Below are 16,865 nucleotides of genomic sequence, written 5' to 3' on the forward strand. Positions count from 1 at the left end.
CTCATTCTGTCAGTTAATCCTACGGTAAATGATTACCAATATGGTAAGAAAACACAGAGATGGTTGAAGGGTACAAAGATGAAGGTTTGAGGAAATTCTGAAGAAATGAATGAGTGTATTATGATACACTAAAAACAGAAATAATACCTTCTGGATGCTTCAAAAGAAGGCTCAGTTTCATTTACACTGTAAGTTATGGTAAATGACATTTAGTAAACAGGAAATATAGAGAATAACACTTTGTGCAAGTATTACATACATACATACATACATACTGTAGTTCAGTACATATTTTAAGAACTCAACATCACTTTGCGGGTTTTTTTGTTCTTAAAGGGAAAATAAATAAGGTCTAATTAAAAGTATATAACTTTTCTAAATACACAGTGTCATATCTATAGCACATGGTGGCTAAACAGCTAAGTTATGTTGTTAGAAAATGTATTAAAAATTTAACGTGTATTATAAAACCTATTAAAAAGGAAATTGTCGTTATTGCCTAGGCATATAAAAGGCTGACAAGTAGTAAGTTAGCTTTTCCACACGTTACGCCAATGACCTGCAAAAGTTGGTAACTAACATCAAATTTCCCCTGGAGCAAAGATAAGTTTTGCATATACACTTTTGAATCAGAACGGATTTTGAACCTGTTAATAGCAATAAGGCTGCATCAAGCCATGCATGGCACTACGACTCCTAGGCTTTCCTTGTTAGCCTCCACGTCCTGAGGATCACGTCCATGAAATAAATTTTGAATAGCATGCAATGGCAGCAATGGCATGAATTATTTTGCAGCTCCCTCTGTTTGTTAATTGACTTATTAACACTGTTGAGGGTGTGGAATGGCAGCCAAAGCAGTTCTAGACCAGTGATGGTGCTTGTGTCCAGGCATGGCAACACATCACTGCAAAGTGCAAAACCTGAAAGAGTAAGTTTATGCCAGGTAAATGGAAATAGGCATCAGAAGGGACTAGAAAACTGATATTAATGTGGTATTTGCCTGACCTAACAAACAAACAACCAACCCAGTAACAAACAAACAAATCTCACCCTCCCTAGCCTACAAATCCTCCAGATGAAATGTTTTACTGCTGAGACAGAAATGTCTGCTTGCCATCCTGGGATACCAGTAATTGCAGCTACACTCACAAGTAGAGGAACCAAGCCTGGCAAAGGGCATAAAAACTCTAATAGCAGAGCCTTCATAATTCCAGACTCACATACCAAGCATCTTCCCAAAATTCCAGAACTGAGAAATGTTACTTTCTGTGCTGGATATCAGGTCTCTTAAGAACTTTGGTAATTCATGCCTCCTAAAGTACACAATCAGTGTGTTTCCTTTGTGTGCCAGTCACCAGAAGAGATATTACATCTGAGGTGAATAAGTCATGTTGGTTATCTCAGAAGGGTCAGAGAGCCATAAATTGAGGCCCCAAACAGACATTGCTTCACCAGAGCTGATCCTTTATTCAGCAGAAGCTTCCAGTCTTCTCTACAACGGAAAAAAGTTACAAGAAAGCAAAAGCTAGAGTCTAATGAGAGATTAAAAAGAGTTTGGAAATTAGCTCAAGACAAACAAAAAGGAAGAAAACCCAGGTTTCCTCTATTAAAAACCACCAAACTTTTATCAGCAGAGCATTGCAACGGTAGAGAAAGGGATAATGCTTTCGTATATATGTTTAGGAATGCCCTCTGAAGTGCAATTTAATGAAAACTGGGCACAAGCCTTGCAAGACTACTTTCAATTCCATACCAGATTTAATATGCTTGCTATCATAATCAAGTGGATTATCTGAAAGAGCAAGGACTAATTCTAGGTTCTCAGTTTTTTAAACTCTTCTTCCTTGACTAGAAATTTCATTCCATGCTTAGTTTGACAAATACACTTTAATTCTCCCCAATTATGAGTGAGATTTCTGTGAGAATCCATGTTCATCAGTCATCTCATGAATAAACACACGAGACCTTTGCTGAGCTGGAGCCTTCACAAATAAGCAGATTAAGTATTTGGTCTTGTACTTTATTACCTTACTGAATCTGAAAGAGTGACGTGATTGCAGGGCATGGGAGTGGGCTGAAACTGAAGCTCCTGAGATTTCTAAAAAGAGCTTTTTATTTACCTGTTGGGTTTAGTAATCTTTGTTCTAATTTATTAATTTATTGAAATGTGGCTATTTAGACTGATTTTTAGTCTGTACTATAAAATACACATATCCCCCCAAATCAGGCATGGTAAGTTCAAGTCTGAAATGGTAGGAAAGACAAAACTAATTAGATTGATTAGCTATTTTTATAAGATTTTGAATATATAAGCTGAAATAATACAGAATTGAATTTAAATCAAGATTTCAAGGAGAAGTCAAAGAGACCTTGTTGAAGTTTGGACAACTTTTGTGCTAACTCTGGATGTTTTAAAATGCATCTCTACCCAGGCCCAGATTCCCTTAGCCTATAAATTGAAAAGGGAGAAGAATAAAGGGATACAAAATCTCTACCATATCACTGTACTGGCAGAATGAACCATTTCTTCTGCTAATATAGGCAAGAAATTTGAGGGAAGACAAGGACTGAGCATCCACACAAATTCTATACAGCAGTTTGGAGGAATTTATTCATATCCCTCCAACCAGCCTTGGCAGCACAGCAATGCTAGTAGGTGTACTGACTTTGGCTACTCACATTTATCTGGATGACCGTTTATCCATGTGTGGATAACACTACTGTGGTTGCAACCTTTTGATAAATAGTTGTACTTGCAATTCTTCTGTGGGGAGCACTGGCTTTTCCTAATTTTTCTTGAAGCTTTCCACAGCTTGAGGGCAGAATAGGTCATATAGGAGAATTCTTTTAATAGTTCTTGTGTTTCCTGTGATTTTCACTTAGTACACAACAACCCATTTGCACAGAAAACAGTCCGATATGTAGAAAATGTGCACACGCCAACAGGATATTCAAGCCCCATGATGAACTTCCACAAAGATGCACTGCAGGATTAACCCAGTATAACTGGGGCTGAAATCTTATCCACCATCACTATTACTGTGTTGCTATACCTGAATTTGTTGAGGAATTTGTCTAGCCTGTATTCTATCCCTGTATCAGTAGCTGTGTTAGTCATGCATGTGCAATCACATGGAAAGGGATTTAAGAGAGTAAATAGGACCTTTATTATGCTTTTGTAAAGTACAGGATCAACTTAATTCAATACCTGAAGCATCCTTCTGTATTCATCTGTCTGCCAGGCAGTCCGAAATTATCAGCAAAATATAACTGTGTTTGCATCAGCTATATCACAGTACCAAATTATAGTTCGCAATCAAAAAAAGTCACTTGGTAAGGCCTGAGATGCTTGCTAAAATCTGAGTTAGCTGGTTATTTACAGACTGCTAATCAACTGACAATATGACCTTAATTTTTCTTGAACAATTTGAAACCTAAATAGTCTTTCACAAACTTCCTTCAGTATCTTTCTAAGATTTTTCATTTTCTCTATTCTTCCTAAGGTTCTACTTCTTTCTTTAAGACAATTTTGAGTCTTTGTCAAATATATGTTTGAAAACAATTGTGAGAATAATTTCAAGATATGCTCTACTCAGTCCTTGTATTTTCTTAAACTACTCAGAAAAAAATGCCTGATTATGATGTCAGAATCTTCATTCTATGTCTCAAAGAAATTAACTGTGGCAGCTCACATATTCTTCTTCCTTCGAAGCTTAAACTCGCATGTAATGAAACTAAAGTTAAGCTTTGCCTTGGCTCCAACTGTACCTGCTACTCCTGTGAGATCATACATTTAGAATAGCAGACAGTGAAATATGGCTAGAGAACTGAAAATGCCATACATACTAACACAGGAAAAGCAAAAATATCCAGCTTGCAACATTGCTGTAAGAAAAAGACGACAAAGGAGGTTACTAGTAAAGGGATGTGGCAAAAAAATATTGGTCTCTGTCACAAAATTCACCATTTTTTCTCAAAAACCTAATAAAGAGGAGTTTGGCTTGGTAGTTTTAAGGAAACAGAACTGATCTTTAAAATCGAAGAACAAGTCTTGGGGTTATAGCACGTCCCTTCTACAGCCTCTGCCGTGCCTGGGCTGAAAGAGTGGTCGCTGCCCCACGCGGCCTGGCACTCACTGGGTCTGAACTCATGTGGATCCCAAGGCCTGACCCCACAGGCTGTTTCCTCTTCAGCAACAGCTTCCTCAGAGCCTTGGCTCTTGACTTATTTGGTGTCCTCAGGCTGCTTTCTGAACAAGTTACTGCGAAGAGGAACACGGACTTCCATAGGTGAGGCTTGGGCAGATACCAGGGAAAGAGAAAAAAGCTCGCAGGTTTTTTTTGTTTGTTTGGTTTGGTTGTTTGTTTGTTTTTTTCCCCTGCTAGCAGCAGCATCACTGGGTGAGAAAGCCTTTTCTGTATGCTGGTAACCCACACATATCACTGGACTGAAGAAGCTCCAGCCTGTCACGCTTTCACAGGTGTGTACAGTAGCAGCATAACGATGCTGACCTCAATTACAGTGAGTACCATAAATCCAGAGCTGACTCCCTCCAGAGAAGACTATTGCATAACAGGAATAGTATGTGCTTTCTGTTCAGGTCGTTTGCTAGGGCCAATATATTAGATATTAATCACCAGATTAGCCTCTTTCCCTTCCTGAGACGCTCTGCTCTGAACCATGAACAAAACATCAACGAAAATCCTTCATAAGTTTCCAGGTGATGCCTTGCAGAGAGGATGTGGGTGATGATAATCACTTAACATGGAGTTCAGAGACATGAAGTCTACATTTCTCGCAGCAAATCCCAACTACTTCCTTCTTAAATGAATGCAGCAATTAATAGCTATATGAAACATACTTGCTCCAGTGAACTTTTCCCTCCAGCGTCTGCATCTCTCCCAATATGGCAAGGAGAAGCGATGACTTGCCACAGCCAACTTGACCCACAATCATTGTCATCTGACCTATGGTAATAATAACAAGCACATTTTCAAAAAAGAAAACCAAGAAACAATCCATTTCATTTAAGTTCACAAGGCCCAATTGGATCCAATTCTAGAGCACTTGTAGTAATTGGTTAAATTACTTAGCATCCACTAGGTAAATCGGTGGTATTGCATGTATTCATCTATAGAAATATACATTAATGGACAGTCCAAGTACACACCAGTCTCCAAAGGAATGAGATTGTTGCTTTGACATATATTATCATACATTTTGTGGGAGTATGTTACTTTATGAAAGTAATTTAGGGTCAAATGTTAGAAAGTGGGGAGTGATTATTCAGTCTGGGGTTCCACGAAAATTTGGGCCAACATAATAAGTGACTACAACTGAAAGAAGATCCATTAATCTTTTCTGCACTCCTCCTTCCTCCCGCCCCTCCACTTTCCTACATCTGTCCTACTTTGTAGTGGCAATGTTGCTTCTCAGATCTTCCCATAAGCTAATCGAACTCACTAACTGTGGTAGTGAGCACATTAGCCAGGCAAGCGTCTCACCAGCTGGCGAGTGAATGGTGTCATTCCTTCTAAAGGAGGTAAACTCTTAGACTGGCTCACCAACCTTGCACACCCATGCCCTTAGATTGTAAACTCCTTAGAGCAAAGACTTTCTTCTGGTGTTGTAACACGCATTGGACTAGCACAAAGAAGTGTTCGTCCATGTATAGGACACCTAATGCTACAGTTAAACAAATTACATAGACTTCGGGATTATGTATAGTTCTTTGGAATTACTTAATAACTGTGATATCTAAGATATGTCTAACTAAAGTAATAAGGTATTTTAAAACTAAGTACTTGATAGGATACAGAAATAAAATATAATATTATTTAATAACATGAAATACCAACAGTGTTAGGAATTTTACAATAATAATAATAATCAGAAGAAGTTGCTACTTTTTGCACTTGCTATGTAAGTCTTCCAAAGCAAATCAATGTTTTGTAAATCTATGAAACTCCTAGACAAAAGGCATCGAGGATGTAAGAAGTTACAGGAGATCATCTGGACAAAGAGACATTCATTGAAAGAAATTCAGTGAGGATTTCTTGACAGATAAAATGCATGAGGCTCAAGGAATATTCTGAGATGAAAATAGTTATGAACTGGAATACTGTAAGGTTGAAGAATGGTAGCAGAAGTATAATATATGACTGCTGTGTTCCTGTGCACCCACTGGAAATCACTGCTGGAAGTAAAATACTGAATTAGGTGGACCCTTGATTTGAACAAGTCTGGAGTTCTCCTTCTTACTTTTTTTTTGTCTCTTAAAAATAATAATGATTCTTTTGTAATAAACTTTTTCATATTTATTCTTACTCTTGACTATGTTCCTGCTGTTATAAAAACTATATAAACTATATAGGTATTCAAAACCCATGTAATTTGTTATTTATAGTGCTTTACATTAATGATACAGTTATATGACCAACGCAGTTCATGACCTTGTATACAATTTTAACCTTCATTTTTTCTTATAAAAATCTAAATGTGTGGTTTTGTGCTTTTTGCCACATCAAGAAATTGAATTAGTTGCAATTTGGTATCACATATTTAATGTTTAAGGTGTGCATTTATCCTACCTGTTGGGATTCTGATGTTTATATTGGACAATGTAGCTAAACCACTTCCCCATGAAAAGTATCCATTGGTCACCTACAAAAAAATTACGTCAGATCTGTAAACACACGAGGGGAAAAAACATAATGTCTACTTTGGACTTAAATATGTTACTAAAATAAATCATGATTAATAAACATGGTGAGGTGTGCTCATATATGAAAAAAGCAAGTTAGGCTGGTAAAGATTGTGAAACACGGAAAAGTTTGTGAATAAGGAAAGTTATATACACAAATATATATACTGTAAGAAATGCAATAAAGGGATGATCATGAGTTGAACTTGAACTTGAATTTACCAAATACTTCCACTCTGTCAAGTATAAGATTAAAGACTAAGAACAATTATCACAAGACCTCACAGGTGGTAATCTAAGCAGCATATCTTATCAAGGAATGAATCCTGCTGCATATTGTGATTCCCAAAGTACAAATTAAATATTCACAAGGTTTATGCTGGACATAAGGAAAATGTTCCCCAGTGGACCCTAGCCTTTTTGTGCATACTTCCTTTAGAGTTGACAGGGCCATGAAGCATTATTTGCACAGAGCACATACGTGGGGAAAAGTTGGCCAACGTGATTTAAAAGAATATCATAATAAATGATATGTCATAATAAATGTCAAAAAAACCCCCTCAAAAGTTTGAGTTTTGGTTCTAAGAGTGAAAGAAAAGTGCATGAAAGGAAAGTCTAAAAATATCTGTATTTCTGCACATCAGATTATCTAGGTTTTGTTACTTTAGACTCATGATGTCTCTGTTTCCTGAGAAGACAGGAAATCACTATAAAGACCTGGTCTGAAGCCAATTCTCACTTTATTTTTAGCTAAAGTGCTAATTTACTTAATGGCTTGTTCTTGCAATGGACAATTTGCCTTGGGAAGAACAGCAGCAATTAGGCACTATCCAGAAGTGTTGCAGGTGGACCTGCACCTTGTAAAGAATGAGATGATGTTTTCAAACCACCTTGATTGCGGTATCGTCTATCTCCACAGGACGTGTTTGCTTCCTTGTCGGCTGTTCATAGCTTTCAAGCTGATACCTCAAGGGCTGTCGCCTGTTGATGGCCTTGGTGTGCTACGCGGTGAGATGAAGAAAGGAGAAAAGTTGGAATTCTCAACAGAGAACACCATTTGGTTCCCTTATAAAACAGGCAATCCATTCCCTTTCCTCCCACCATTCTAGGTCACAAGAAGAAACCAGTGCTTTTCAATATGTGTGATAATAAAGACGTACTACTGAGATGCATGTATTGTAAAGTTTTAAACAACCTTAACTGAAGCACAGGAAATACCTTCCTGATTTTGGTTTCCCACGCATAAAAATCCCAAATTTCTGCTCTAACATGCTCCTCAAACCACTAGGTAAGTCTGCCCTACCCGAAGTAGCTCCAGAAAAAGCTGTGTCAACAGTGTAATGACATGCAGAGTTACCAGTTTGGTTTTTGGAAGTAGAATGGCTGCAAGAGCAAGAAGCATATCGAATTAGCTTGTGCAGAGTACCTCAGTGATGCATTATAGTGACTGTGGAGCTAGCTCATTCAGAGCTACCTGTGGGTTTTGTAAGTGCCACAGTATTCAGCTGAATCTGTGTAATCTTAGTGCTTCCTTAGAACTGGCCTGTCTACAGTGAATGATTTAACCTTTACAGATATTACCTTTGTTTTTCCCTCTCCCCATCATCTAGACTTTGTTTCTCTCTGCAGGGCTGGGCAAAAGGTAGACAAGAGAAGTAAAATAAAATTCTGTAACAATTTCATTTTTGTTTCCTGTTAAGCCAGAAAAACAAGGAAAATGTTGTTGGAGGTTCACAAACTAATTAAATTCAGCTCAAAATAAAACTTAATTTGTGCTAATCCTTTCTTTCTCTTGCCATCTTTAAGTTTCGGTCACATTTCAGATAAAAAAATTAGTTTGAAACAGTGGAAAAATCTAGCCTTCGCAAAATGACAAAATGAAAAAATATCTTTTCCCAAATCATAGAATCATAGCACTCCGAAAACAAGTTTTGGAATGAATTCCTATTTCACAAAGTTTGGTCGTTTTTTTGCTACCTCCAATTTGGAATTTCCTAAAGCAGGAATCAGTCCTACCTGAAGATGCACAACATACGAGGGGCTGTACTGGCGAAGTGCAGCACAAACCCTATAACCACAGGAAATGCACCTAGGTAATTCATAGAAACTAAGAAGGCTGAATTTGAGCCCTATGTAAATGTGCTGGTGTGTTATGGGATTTTTATTCCTACTGGCACTTCAGCAATCCTTAAATGTGTTTCTGGATCCTTCATGCTGTAGAAACACAGAAATCCCTACATGGAAGAGGCCAAACTGGTCAATGTTGCAGTCAGGCTAGAAGCCAAAACTCCCAAGCCCTATCAGCTAGTCCATTGGTATTGTACAGGGCTATACGGCCTCTCTACTTTGAAATGCAGTGTCATAAAACAGAACTTACAAGTCCTGTGTGCTTCTTACAGGATTCATAAGCTACAGAGCTGTCCCCACCTCTCCAGCTGTCATCTCCAATCTCATCGCTCAGGAGAAACTCATTCAGCTTCTGTACACTTGAAAGGAAACAGGACAGTGAGTTAAACAAACCCAGGTTTCCACGAGTACATTTTCATTTTGGTGCAGTCCAGCCAGCAGGAGGTATCAGAAATGTTCCAAAAGAAGTTCATGGGATACTTTTGGCTTCCTATCGGACGGTCTACCACCCTGATGGCAAGTGAAAAAATGTTTACCTGGAAGAAGGACAGATTAAAATAATTAAATATTGTGTTGGTAGCTGGGAATGAAGAGAGGAAAGCTGGTAATGTGAGTGCCACTAGAGCTCTGTGGGAATGGTTTCCATCCAGGCAGGCTTATCTCTTCTGTGCATTTCTCTTGCCTATGCACAGTCAGGATGCATAAATTTGTCATTCACGCACCTACACCCTCTGAAAACGCCAATGGTGCATGCATGCTGAACTCAGCTTTTGCATACACTGCATGCAAACAAGCCTGACTACTGCACAAATCAGCGCAGACATGAAATTATCAATAAATGTTTAAGCTACAGAGATACTGGCTAGCAAGAAAGTACTGTTATTTTCATTATTTCCTCCTAGCAGTATACTTGCTCCTATCTCCCCTTTTGAAAGGAAAATTTACATGTCTAATGCCCATATCAGAATGTCAGACTTACACAAGTGCATCAAGTGGGAATTTTTCTTCTTGTAGAAGGTAAGAGGTCTCGTTCTGATCATCTGCCTAAGAAGACATCAACCACTACTTTGCATTTGAATGAGGCCAGATACCCTCAAAAGCTTTCATGGTACTAGAACTACTCTTTACATTAAAATGGAGATTCTGACCAAAGTATAAGCACTTAATCATAACACAAATGAATGCATACTCATATACATGTATTTGATTGATGACAGAGCCATAGAGTGGCCAAGAACACATTCTTAATTCTTCACTTGGAGGACATGATGTTCACAGGAGAAAGATGTTAGGAAATAAGTTTGCCAAAGGGTAGAGTTTGTTTTGGCAAATATGGTCTTTAAATAATGTCCTGAGGGATGGCCAGTAGTGCTAAGGAAGATGTAGACACCATTTTGATACAAGGCCTTTGCTAAACATAGTGCAGAGATGTAGAGGCTGGGATGCTTTATAAAGGAGACTTGAGATTTTCCACTAGTCAGAAATAATTTTCAACCTAGGGAAAATAATCTGGCCATGTTGCTGCTTCGATAAAAATAAACCCTATTTAATTATTATTTTTTTAAGTCAGTGTGGTTTCTGAAGTCCCCTTGACTGCTCTTTGTTATTATTGTTACCCACCAAAAAGAGGCAGTGGCAGCAGCAATGCAATACCTTGCCAACGTGCCTCAGTCTTGGCAAGAAGGAACTATATTTCTGGGTGGTAAGTTAGTTCAGTCTTCACATCCTGCTAGTGCTTGGCGTCTCTCACTTTACTGCCAGTCAGGTGTCAGTTTGTGCCTCTTGGGACATCTTGGCAGTGTGGATGTCTACGTAACTGCTCCGTGACCATGACTCTACAGACCACTGAAGCAACAGCCAAAAGTCTGAAATTGACTTACTACCAACGAGCTCCCTTGAGATTAAGTGTTCTATAGCCTAGCATAAAGGAATTTGTTTTGTCAGGCTATTTGCAGAAAGAAATGCCTGGAACATATAAGTTTCTGATGAAGCAACACATTTTATTAGATCATTTTCCTTTTTTTTTTTTTTTTTTTAATGTTTTTCACTTCGTGCCCACTTCCTTGCTGTCCTGTCATGCAGATGCCTAACCCTCAAAAACTAAACTACCAAATGTCTGTCTTGCCATGCTTCCTCTCTTGTGTCTTTAGTGTCATTCAGGGTAACAGCATTTCCTCTGCAAGAGAAGTGTTTTCAGGCTCAGTATCCCTTGAGAAACTATTCCTTCAGCGTCCAATTTTCCTCCATTCAGTCTCTTTCCTAAGAGAGTCCATGCTAGTGCTAGTCAATGAGAGGCAGGACAATACCAAATTCTCACTTAAAGCACAATGCACTCTTTGTGGCAGAGTTAAGCCAGTTGCTTTTCCTTGCATCTTCAGGGCCAGTCTTGCTAGGCAGCTTCGGGCCAGTCTCTCATCTACCTCTGTGTGGACAAAATCCCAGAAAAGTACTGGATGAGAGCGATGGTGGGTGGCAGCACTGTGAGAAGAGGAACATTGCTCAAGGAAGGACAGTCCAGCTCTGAATCTGGACTGCCAAACTTGGTGAAATTATAACATGAGTGGAAAGTTTCTTTGTCCCTGTATCATGCAGTAAAAAGAGATGATTACTCTGATTTTTCTCACATTTGTGAACATCTGAGTCCCACCTCTTAATCCTCTTCCATGTGAGCAGGTAGAAACAAACTTTTCCTACAGCATGTTCCCTGTTGTATTGCAGAATGTAGGTGTTCAAGAATTAGAGAAACTAGAAGGCCACTTACCTTATGATAGCCTTGACTGCAAAACGAACCACAGTGGAGAGCAGGAACAGCGGTGTGACCAGGATGTGAAACAAGGACAGTGATGCAAAGGCCTGGGCAGGCTGCAGTGGCTTGTCATTGGTATACGCGTAAGTCACAAAGGTCTGTCACATCAGGAAGAGAGCATGTCAGGATAAAAACTCTTGAAAAAGATGGACAAGGACAGCAAGCAAAATATTTTGTCTAACTAAGGCCAATAACTATATACCTCAATTTATTGGGAATCCCAGTAAACTTTTATTAAAGTGAAAAAGATTTTTAAAACTTGCCAGTGATTTCAAGAGATTTACACATTTAAGAATGAAAAACTTTTTGTTGTAAAATCAAAGGATTCAGTTTTGCAAAGTTTTGTAATAGACTTCAGGGTCTGGAGGAAACACACAACCGAGAAAAAATCAGTAAGAATCTAATTTTTTTTTTTTTCCATAGATGCGGAACTATGGTCATATTTTACCCAATTCTGGTACATATTGTCAGCATACTCTGAGTAATGCCCTCAGAATCTGGTCTATGAAGATTCTTTACTGACTGGCATGCCATAGTTCCTCTAGTGCATTAGGCTGAAGTTTAAACCTAGCCAGAAGACAAGCAAAATTTATTTCTCCTTAAACTGCAGAGTACCCTTTCTTGAATACTGAAATGGTGTCTTATATTGCACTTTGAAACAGGAATGATTTTCGCTGCTAGACAATAGAAAAGCAAAGCCACCAAAATCCCTTCAAAATGAGACCTTCTCAAAATGGATCTTCTTTCAAGTTGCAGTGATTTTTCTCTTTATCACAGGATCAGAGAATGGTTAGGGTTGGAAGGGACCTCTGGAGATTATCTAGTCCAAACCATTTCTTATAGTAAAACAATTTTTTTGTTGTTTTTGTTTTTTACCAATCCAAACCACAGCTGGTGAAATGCCAGCTCTGGGAATGGGTACTTCCAGTGTCATGCTATCCTGCAGTTAGCAAGGACACATTAACTCATCTGCTGGTTTTATGAGGAATATGTCATATAATAACAAAGGTGTCCTTTCTTTCTTAGCCCCAACCCCCTATTTTTCTCTCCCTTTTTATAAGGAAAAGTGAAAAAAACATATCTTACTGCAAGAACAGCTGCTATTGGTATGGCTGCATTCATAAAAACTGAAAGAGAGATAAAGTGGGCATCAGAGTATATGAAATAAGAAAAAACAGTTTTACAATTAGTTGTATGGCACTAGAAGAATCCAGTTATTTCCAGTTCAAGTATTTAAAATTCTCAAAGGAAAAATGCCCTGCAGGAACAAATTTCCTTCCATGACAGAGCGAGATCTTAAACATATAAACAAATAAGCCAAGGAATTATCTCATCTGTATACTTCAGTGAACTAGGACAAAAAGTTTCATGTGCACAATTATTATGCAGCACAACTAAAACATTACCCTCTTCGCTCTTCTACATTACAGAAAATACAATTTATTTCAGACACTAATCTGTCTGTTGTTGCAATCAGAGCTGCTATTATCTGGAGCCTTCTAACTGTAAAGCAACTCATAATTGTGATGTCATAATAAAGGTGACAGAAAACTTACTACAGAAAAAATCAACAAGACATGCTCTATATTTTCAAGTTCCTGTGTTATATATTTGTCATGTCTTTTTATTTTAATCACATTCCGCACACACAAAAGTGTCACAGGCACAGCTGCATCTCACTTTCATTGAAGTTAGGAGGAATGCTGACATGAAGAACAAGATCCATTTCTGAGCACTAAAACCAGTTACTTACTGGAAAGAGATGTATGAAGAGCAAAGGTTTTGAGACTGGTGAATTCCTTCATTCTTGTTTCTTCCACACTAGTACAAAAGATGTGCTCCCAGGCATACAGCTTTAATAACTTAATGCCTTTTAGTATCTCATTGGTTTTCTTTAATCTCTCAGTAGAATAATCCTTCATTTCAAAAGAAAACAAGGATAAGAAATTGATAATGATTTGTAGTTTTAATAAGAATGCTCTTTTCCCTTCACTTCTGTTGTAAAATCCATCGGAAACTCGTAATTTTGTTTGTGATTTTGCACAGGCTCTTAGTTGCCATACTGAGTAAAACAATCCATGTTCTTTGGAGACACTAAAATGCTTACAATCATGAGGGGAAATTAAATGACCCTGTTCTGAAAAGAAAAATAAACTGAGACATCCAAATCCTTTGGATTAATAGGTTAGTGATGTCTGTAACAACAGACAGAAGACTAAATGGATGTAATTTCTGATAAAAGATTCATTCCAGGATTCATACAGACTGGTCATGAAAATAAGTGAGATGTTTATTGATGTATTTAGGTAATTGCCACTCAACAGAAAACAGTAATCATAGGTTTTGTTAAAATTATAATATAAAAGATACGAGTCACAGGAACTCAGAAAAGAGCAAAAAGAAAAATTCAGACTATTTCTGAAATTATGCAAAGATAAATCCTCTGTCAGTATAAATTAGCACAACTCAACAGGATTGAAGTGTGCTGAATATTAGATCCATGTATGTATACCTTGCTTACTGAATATTAAGATAACAAGGATCTTTAAATATTTGATGACTCAAATATCAAAGGTTGATTTTAAAAGTTCAAAGACCATGAGAATAAAGTTAAAAATTAGACAAAGTATTAGAAAACATTTCTAATTGATGAACAAAATTAGACAGCAATATAAACTTACAGCACTGAAGAACATAGAACAGATTTTAATTCAGCAATGCCAGCTGATTGTTAGAGAATACCAAAGCCTGGAGTGAGAGCATAAAGTCTCTAGTCATTTCAGGGGGGGCTTGTACACATTCTTCAATACTGTCCTCCTCTAATTTATCAGTCGTTTGTACTGTTTGCAAACATCCCATGAAATACAACATCTGAATGTTGAAATAACACCCTTTCATGGAACTGATTTAAGACGAAATTGTACTAGCTGGGTGAAAAATCCTCTCTGCAGAGAACTCAGGTCAAGGCCCACATACTAATTTCAAATTCTTGTCTGACGAGTGTTAGGAAGTAAGGGATTCTGAACCACAGAAAAACAGAAAGGGAGGGACAATAGAATTAAGGGATAGTATGCCCAAACTTCCACAATGAATGTTCACTAACAAGAAGAATGGAAGCCAGAACCCCTGGTTTCCTGGTCTCATTTCTGGATCACAAATGTCACTGAAATAATTTACTTACAAGAGTGCTCTTCTGAGCCTCAGCCAACTTCGTAGCTATGAAGTACTGTATCGGAGCTAACAGGACAATGACGGCAGCACCAACCAAGGCACTCACACCGAGTAAATTATAGAGGAGGATCACACCCATTATTATCTATGAAGAAAAAGGCAACATAGGAAGAAAGTAGATTTTAATACGCCAGAATGATAGCAGGAAAAAAAAAAGTTCTTCTAATTAACAGTTAAATGATTCGTCTGAATCAACTGAGCCTGTACCCTAAGTGTGGGAAATGAACCCAGAAGCCTTTATTTTTGACATTAACTGCATAGTTTGCATTACTGCCCAGTAGTCCTAATTCTAGATGAAGGTTTCCAAAGAGCTAAAGGAGCACTAAATGATCGTATTTGCCCCAAGGCATTTTACAGAATCACTGGCCTCAAGTCTTATTTACACTAGAGCTCCTTACATCACTCTGGAAGTATTCAAAGGTCTTAGGACTGTCATGAATCACAGCTGCATCCTGCTGCAGTGGTCCTCTGTCAACTGCAGACAGAGGCACAACTAAGGCACTGAAGCATGATGCCGATGTGCTGAGAGCAGCACAAACCCGAGCCTGTGCGTCAATGCCATGTAGCTCCGCAGGACAATACCAAGATGCTACCTTAGCCCTGCATAGAGTTTGGGAACACTTCCCACAAAGGTTTACCTGGGAATGGCTCTGATGCGACTACCATGATTCTGGTTCCTGTGTTAATACAAGCTCTACTATATAAGTATTTTTATAAAAAGCTCTACGTTATGGTATAGAGATGTTGTCAGTAACAGGGCATACAGAACTAGTTTCCTACATTGTATTTTTGCTATCTCTTCAATGAGTCAGTTTTGCCTTTAAATCTGCCTTCTTATTATACAGTACCAGAAGTTAGAATCAGTGGAGTTCAACAATCTCAAAGCATTATTTAGCTTTTCAGCCTTCTGTAATGCAAATTAGCATACCTACATGACATTTTCTTAGTAGAATAATACAAGTTACAGGTAGCAATGTCTACTTGGGGTAAACTGGAGCCCTTACTGGGGACCTGATCCTGCAATGAACTTTTGTTCTTGATAGCAGGCCATAATTGGTGGATAAACAGTATATTTTCTAAGAATCAAGGCAATCTTCAGCAGGCTATAGCTGTATTGGTTCACACTGGAAAGATATAAATTCAGTATTTGCTCATGGAGGGGGCAGTCTTAACAATTTATGGGTTTTGGGACATCCCTTGGATCTCAAGTCCTGATTGCCTGAAGGTGAACTATAGGAACCAGCAAAATCAACAGAAGCTTCCGCAAACCAGCTTTTTACAGTAGTGGTGAGGAGGGTCATTACATTTCTACAGTGGCTGACACAGAGACTTTATTAAAGAGACAAACAAGTGGTGAATTAGGCTACATATAATAATGCACTAGCCATAGGAATCAGACCACCTGTTCATTTAATAACATTCAAAGTATTGACAGCAATACTTCCAAATAAACCTGAGTATAAAACAGTGACTTAAAATGAAACCCTCTGTATTATTACTGACTTCAGTTACCATGCAAACTTTTTGGTTTTTTCTCCATAAATCCTACCCAACCCTAAAATAGACACACAAAATCTATTTTTTTTTCTATTAGTAGTAGTACATATTGCTGACTATTATAATCTGATATAGTTCCAGGAATTTCAGCAAAACAAATCTACTATAAGACTGGCTTCTATCCCCTTTTAAATTTGTTTAATGTTGGCAGGATCACCTATAGGTAAGAACCATGTCAATCCCACCACAAGCTAAAATTTTGAACATGCTACAGCAGTCCACACTTCATGGAAAATCAGCATGGCCTAGGACATTAAACCGTTTAGTACTTTTGAAGATTTGTTTCAGATTAATAATTTTAACCTTTCCTTCCTACAGATTTTCCTACAGATCTTTCCCAGATTTGGTAAGAACTAGATGCTTACAGTATCTAAGCTTATTTAGATGAAAGCTCCTCTGAGCATTTCACACAGCGCATTGTTGATGCTGCTGTCAGTCACT

The 16,865-nt window shown here is 38.0% G+C and overlaps 1 protein-coding gene across 7 annotated transcripts in view; it reads right to left on the reverse strand.

Moving 5' to 3' along the window:
• The window catches only part of ABCC9 (ATP binding cassette subfamily C member 9), a 76,011-nt gene that overhangs the window by 34,305 nt on the left and 24,841 nt on the right, over positions 1 to 16,865 (reverse strand). For all 7 annotated transcript variants that reach the window (XM_065627041.1, XM_065627039.1, XM_065627040.1 and 4 more), the window contains 9 exons: positions 14,818 to 14,952; positions 13,390 to 13,552; positions 12,723 to 12,763; positions 11,592 to 11,734; positions 9,081 to 9,189; positions 7,594 to 7,704; positions 6,591 to 6,663; positions 4,862 to 4,967; positions 148 to 186 (listed from right to left, as the gene is read on the reverse strand). In XM_065627041.1, the coding sequence (XP_065483113.1) occupies positions 148 to 186; positions 4,862 to 4,967; positions 6,591 to 6,663; positions 7,594 to 7,704; positions 9,081 to 9,189; positions 11,592 to 11,734; positions 12,723 to 12,763; positions 13,390 to 13,552; positions 14,818 to 14,952 (920 nt within the window). The remainder of the gene's footprint in view (positions 1 to 147; positions 187 to 4,861; positions 4,968 to 6,590; positions 6,664 to 7,593; positions 7,705 to 9,080; positions 9,190 to 11,591; positions 11,735 to 12,722; positions 12,764 to 13,389; positions 13,553 to 14,817; positions 14,953 to 16,865) is intronic.

Source organism: Caloenas nicobarica, chromosome 1, assembly GCF_036013445.1.
Source record: "Caloenas nicobarica isolate bCalNic1 chromosome 1, bCalNic1.hap1, whole genome shotgun sequence".
Lineage (NCBI taxonomy): Eukaryota > Metazoa > Chordata > Aves > Columbiformes > Columbidae > Caloenas > Caloenas nicobarica.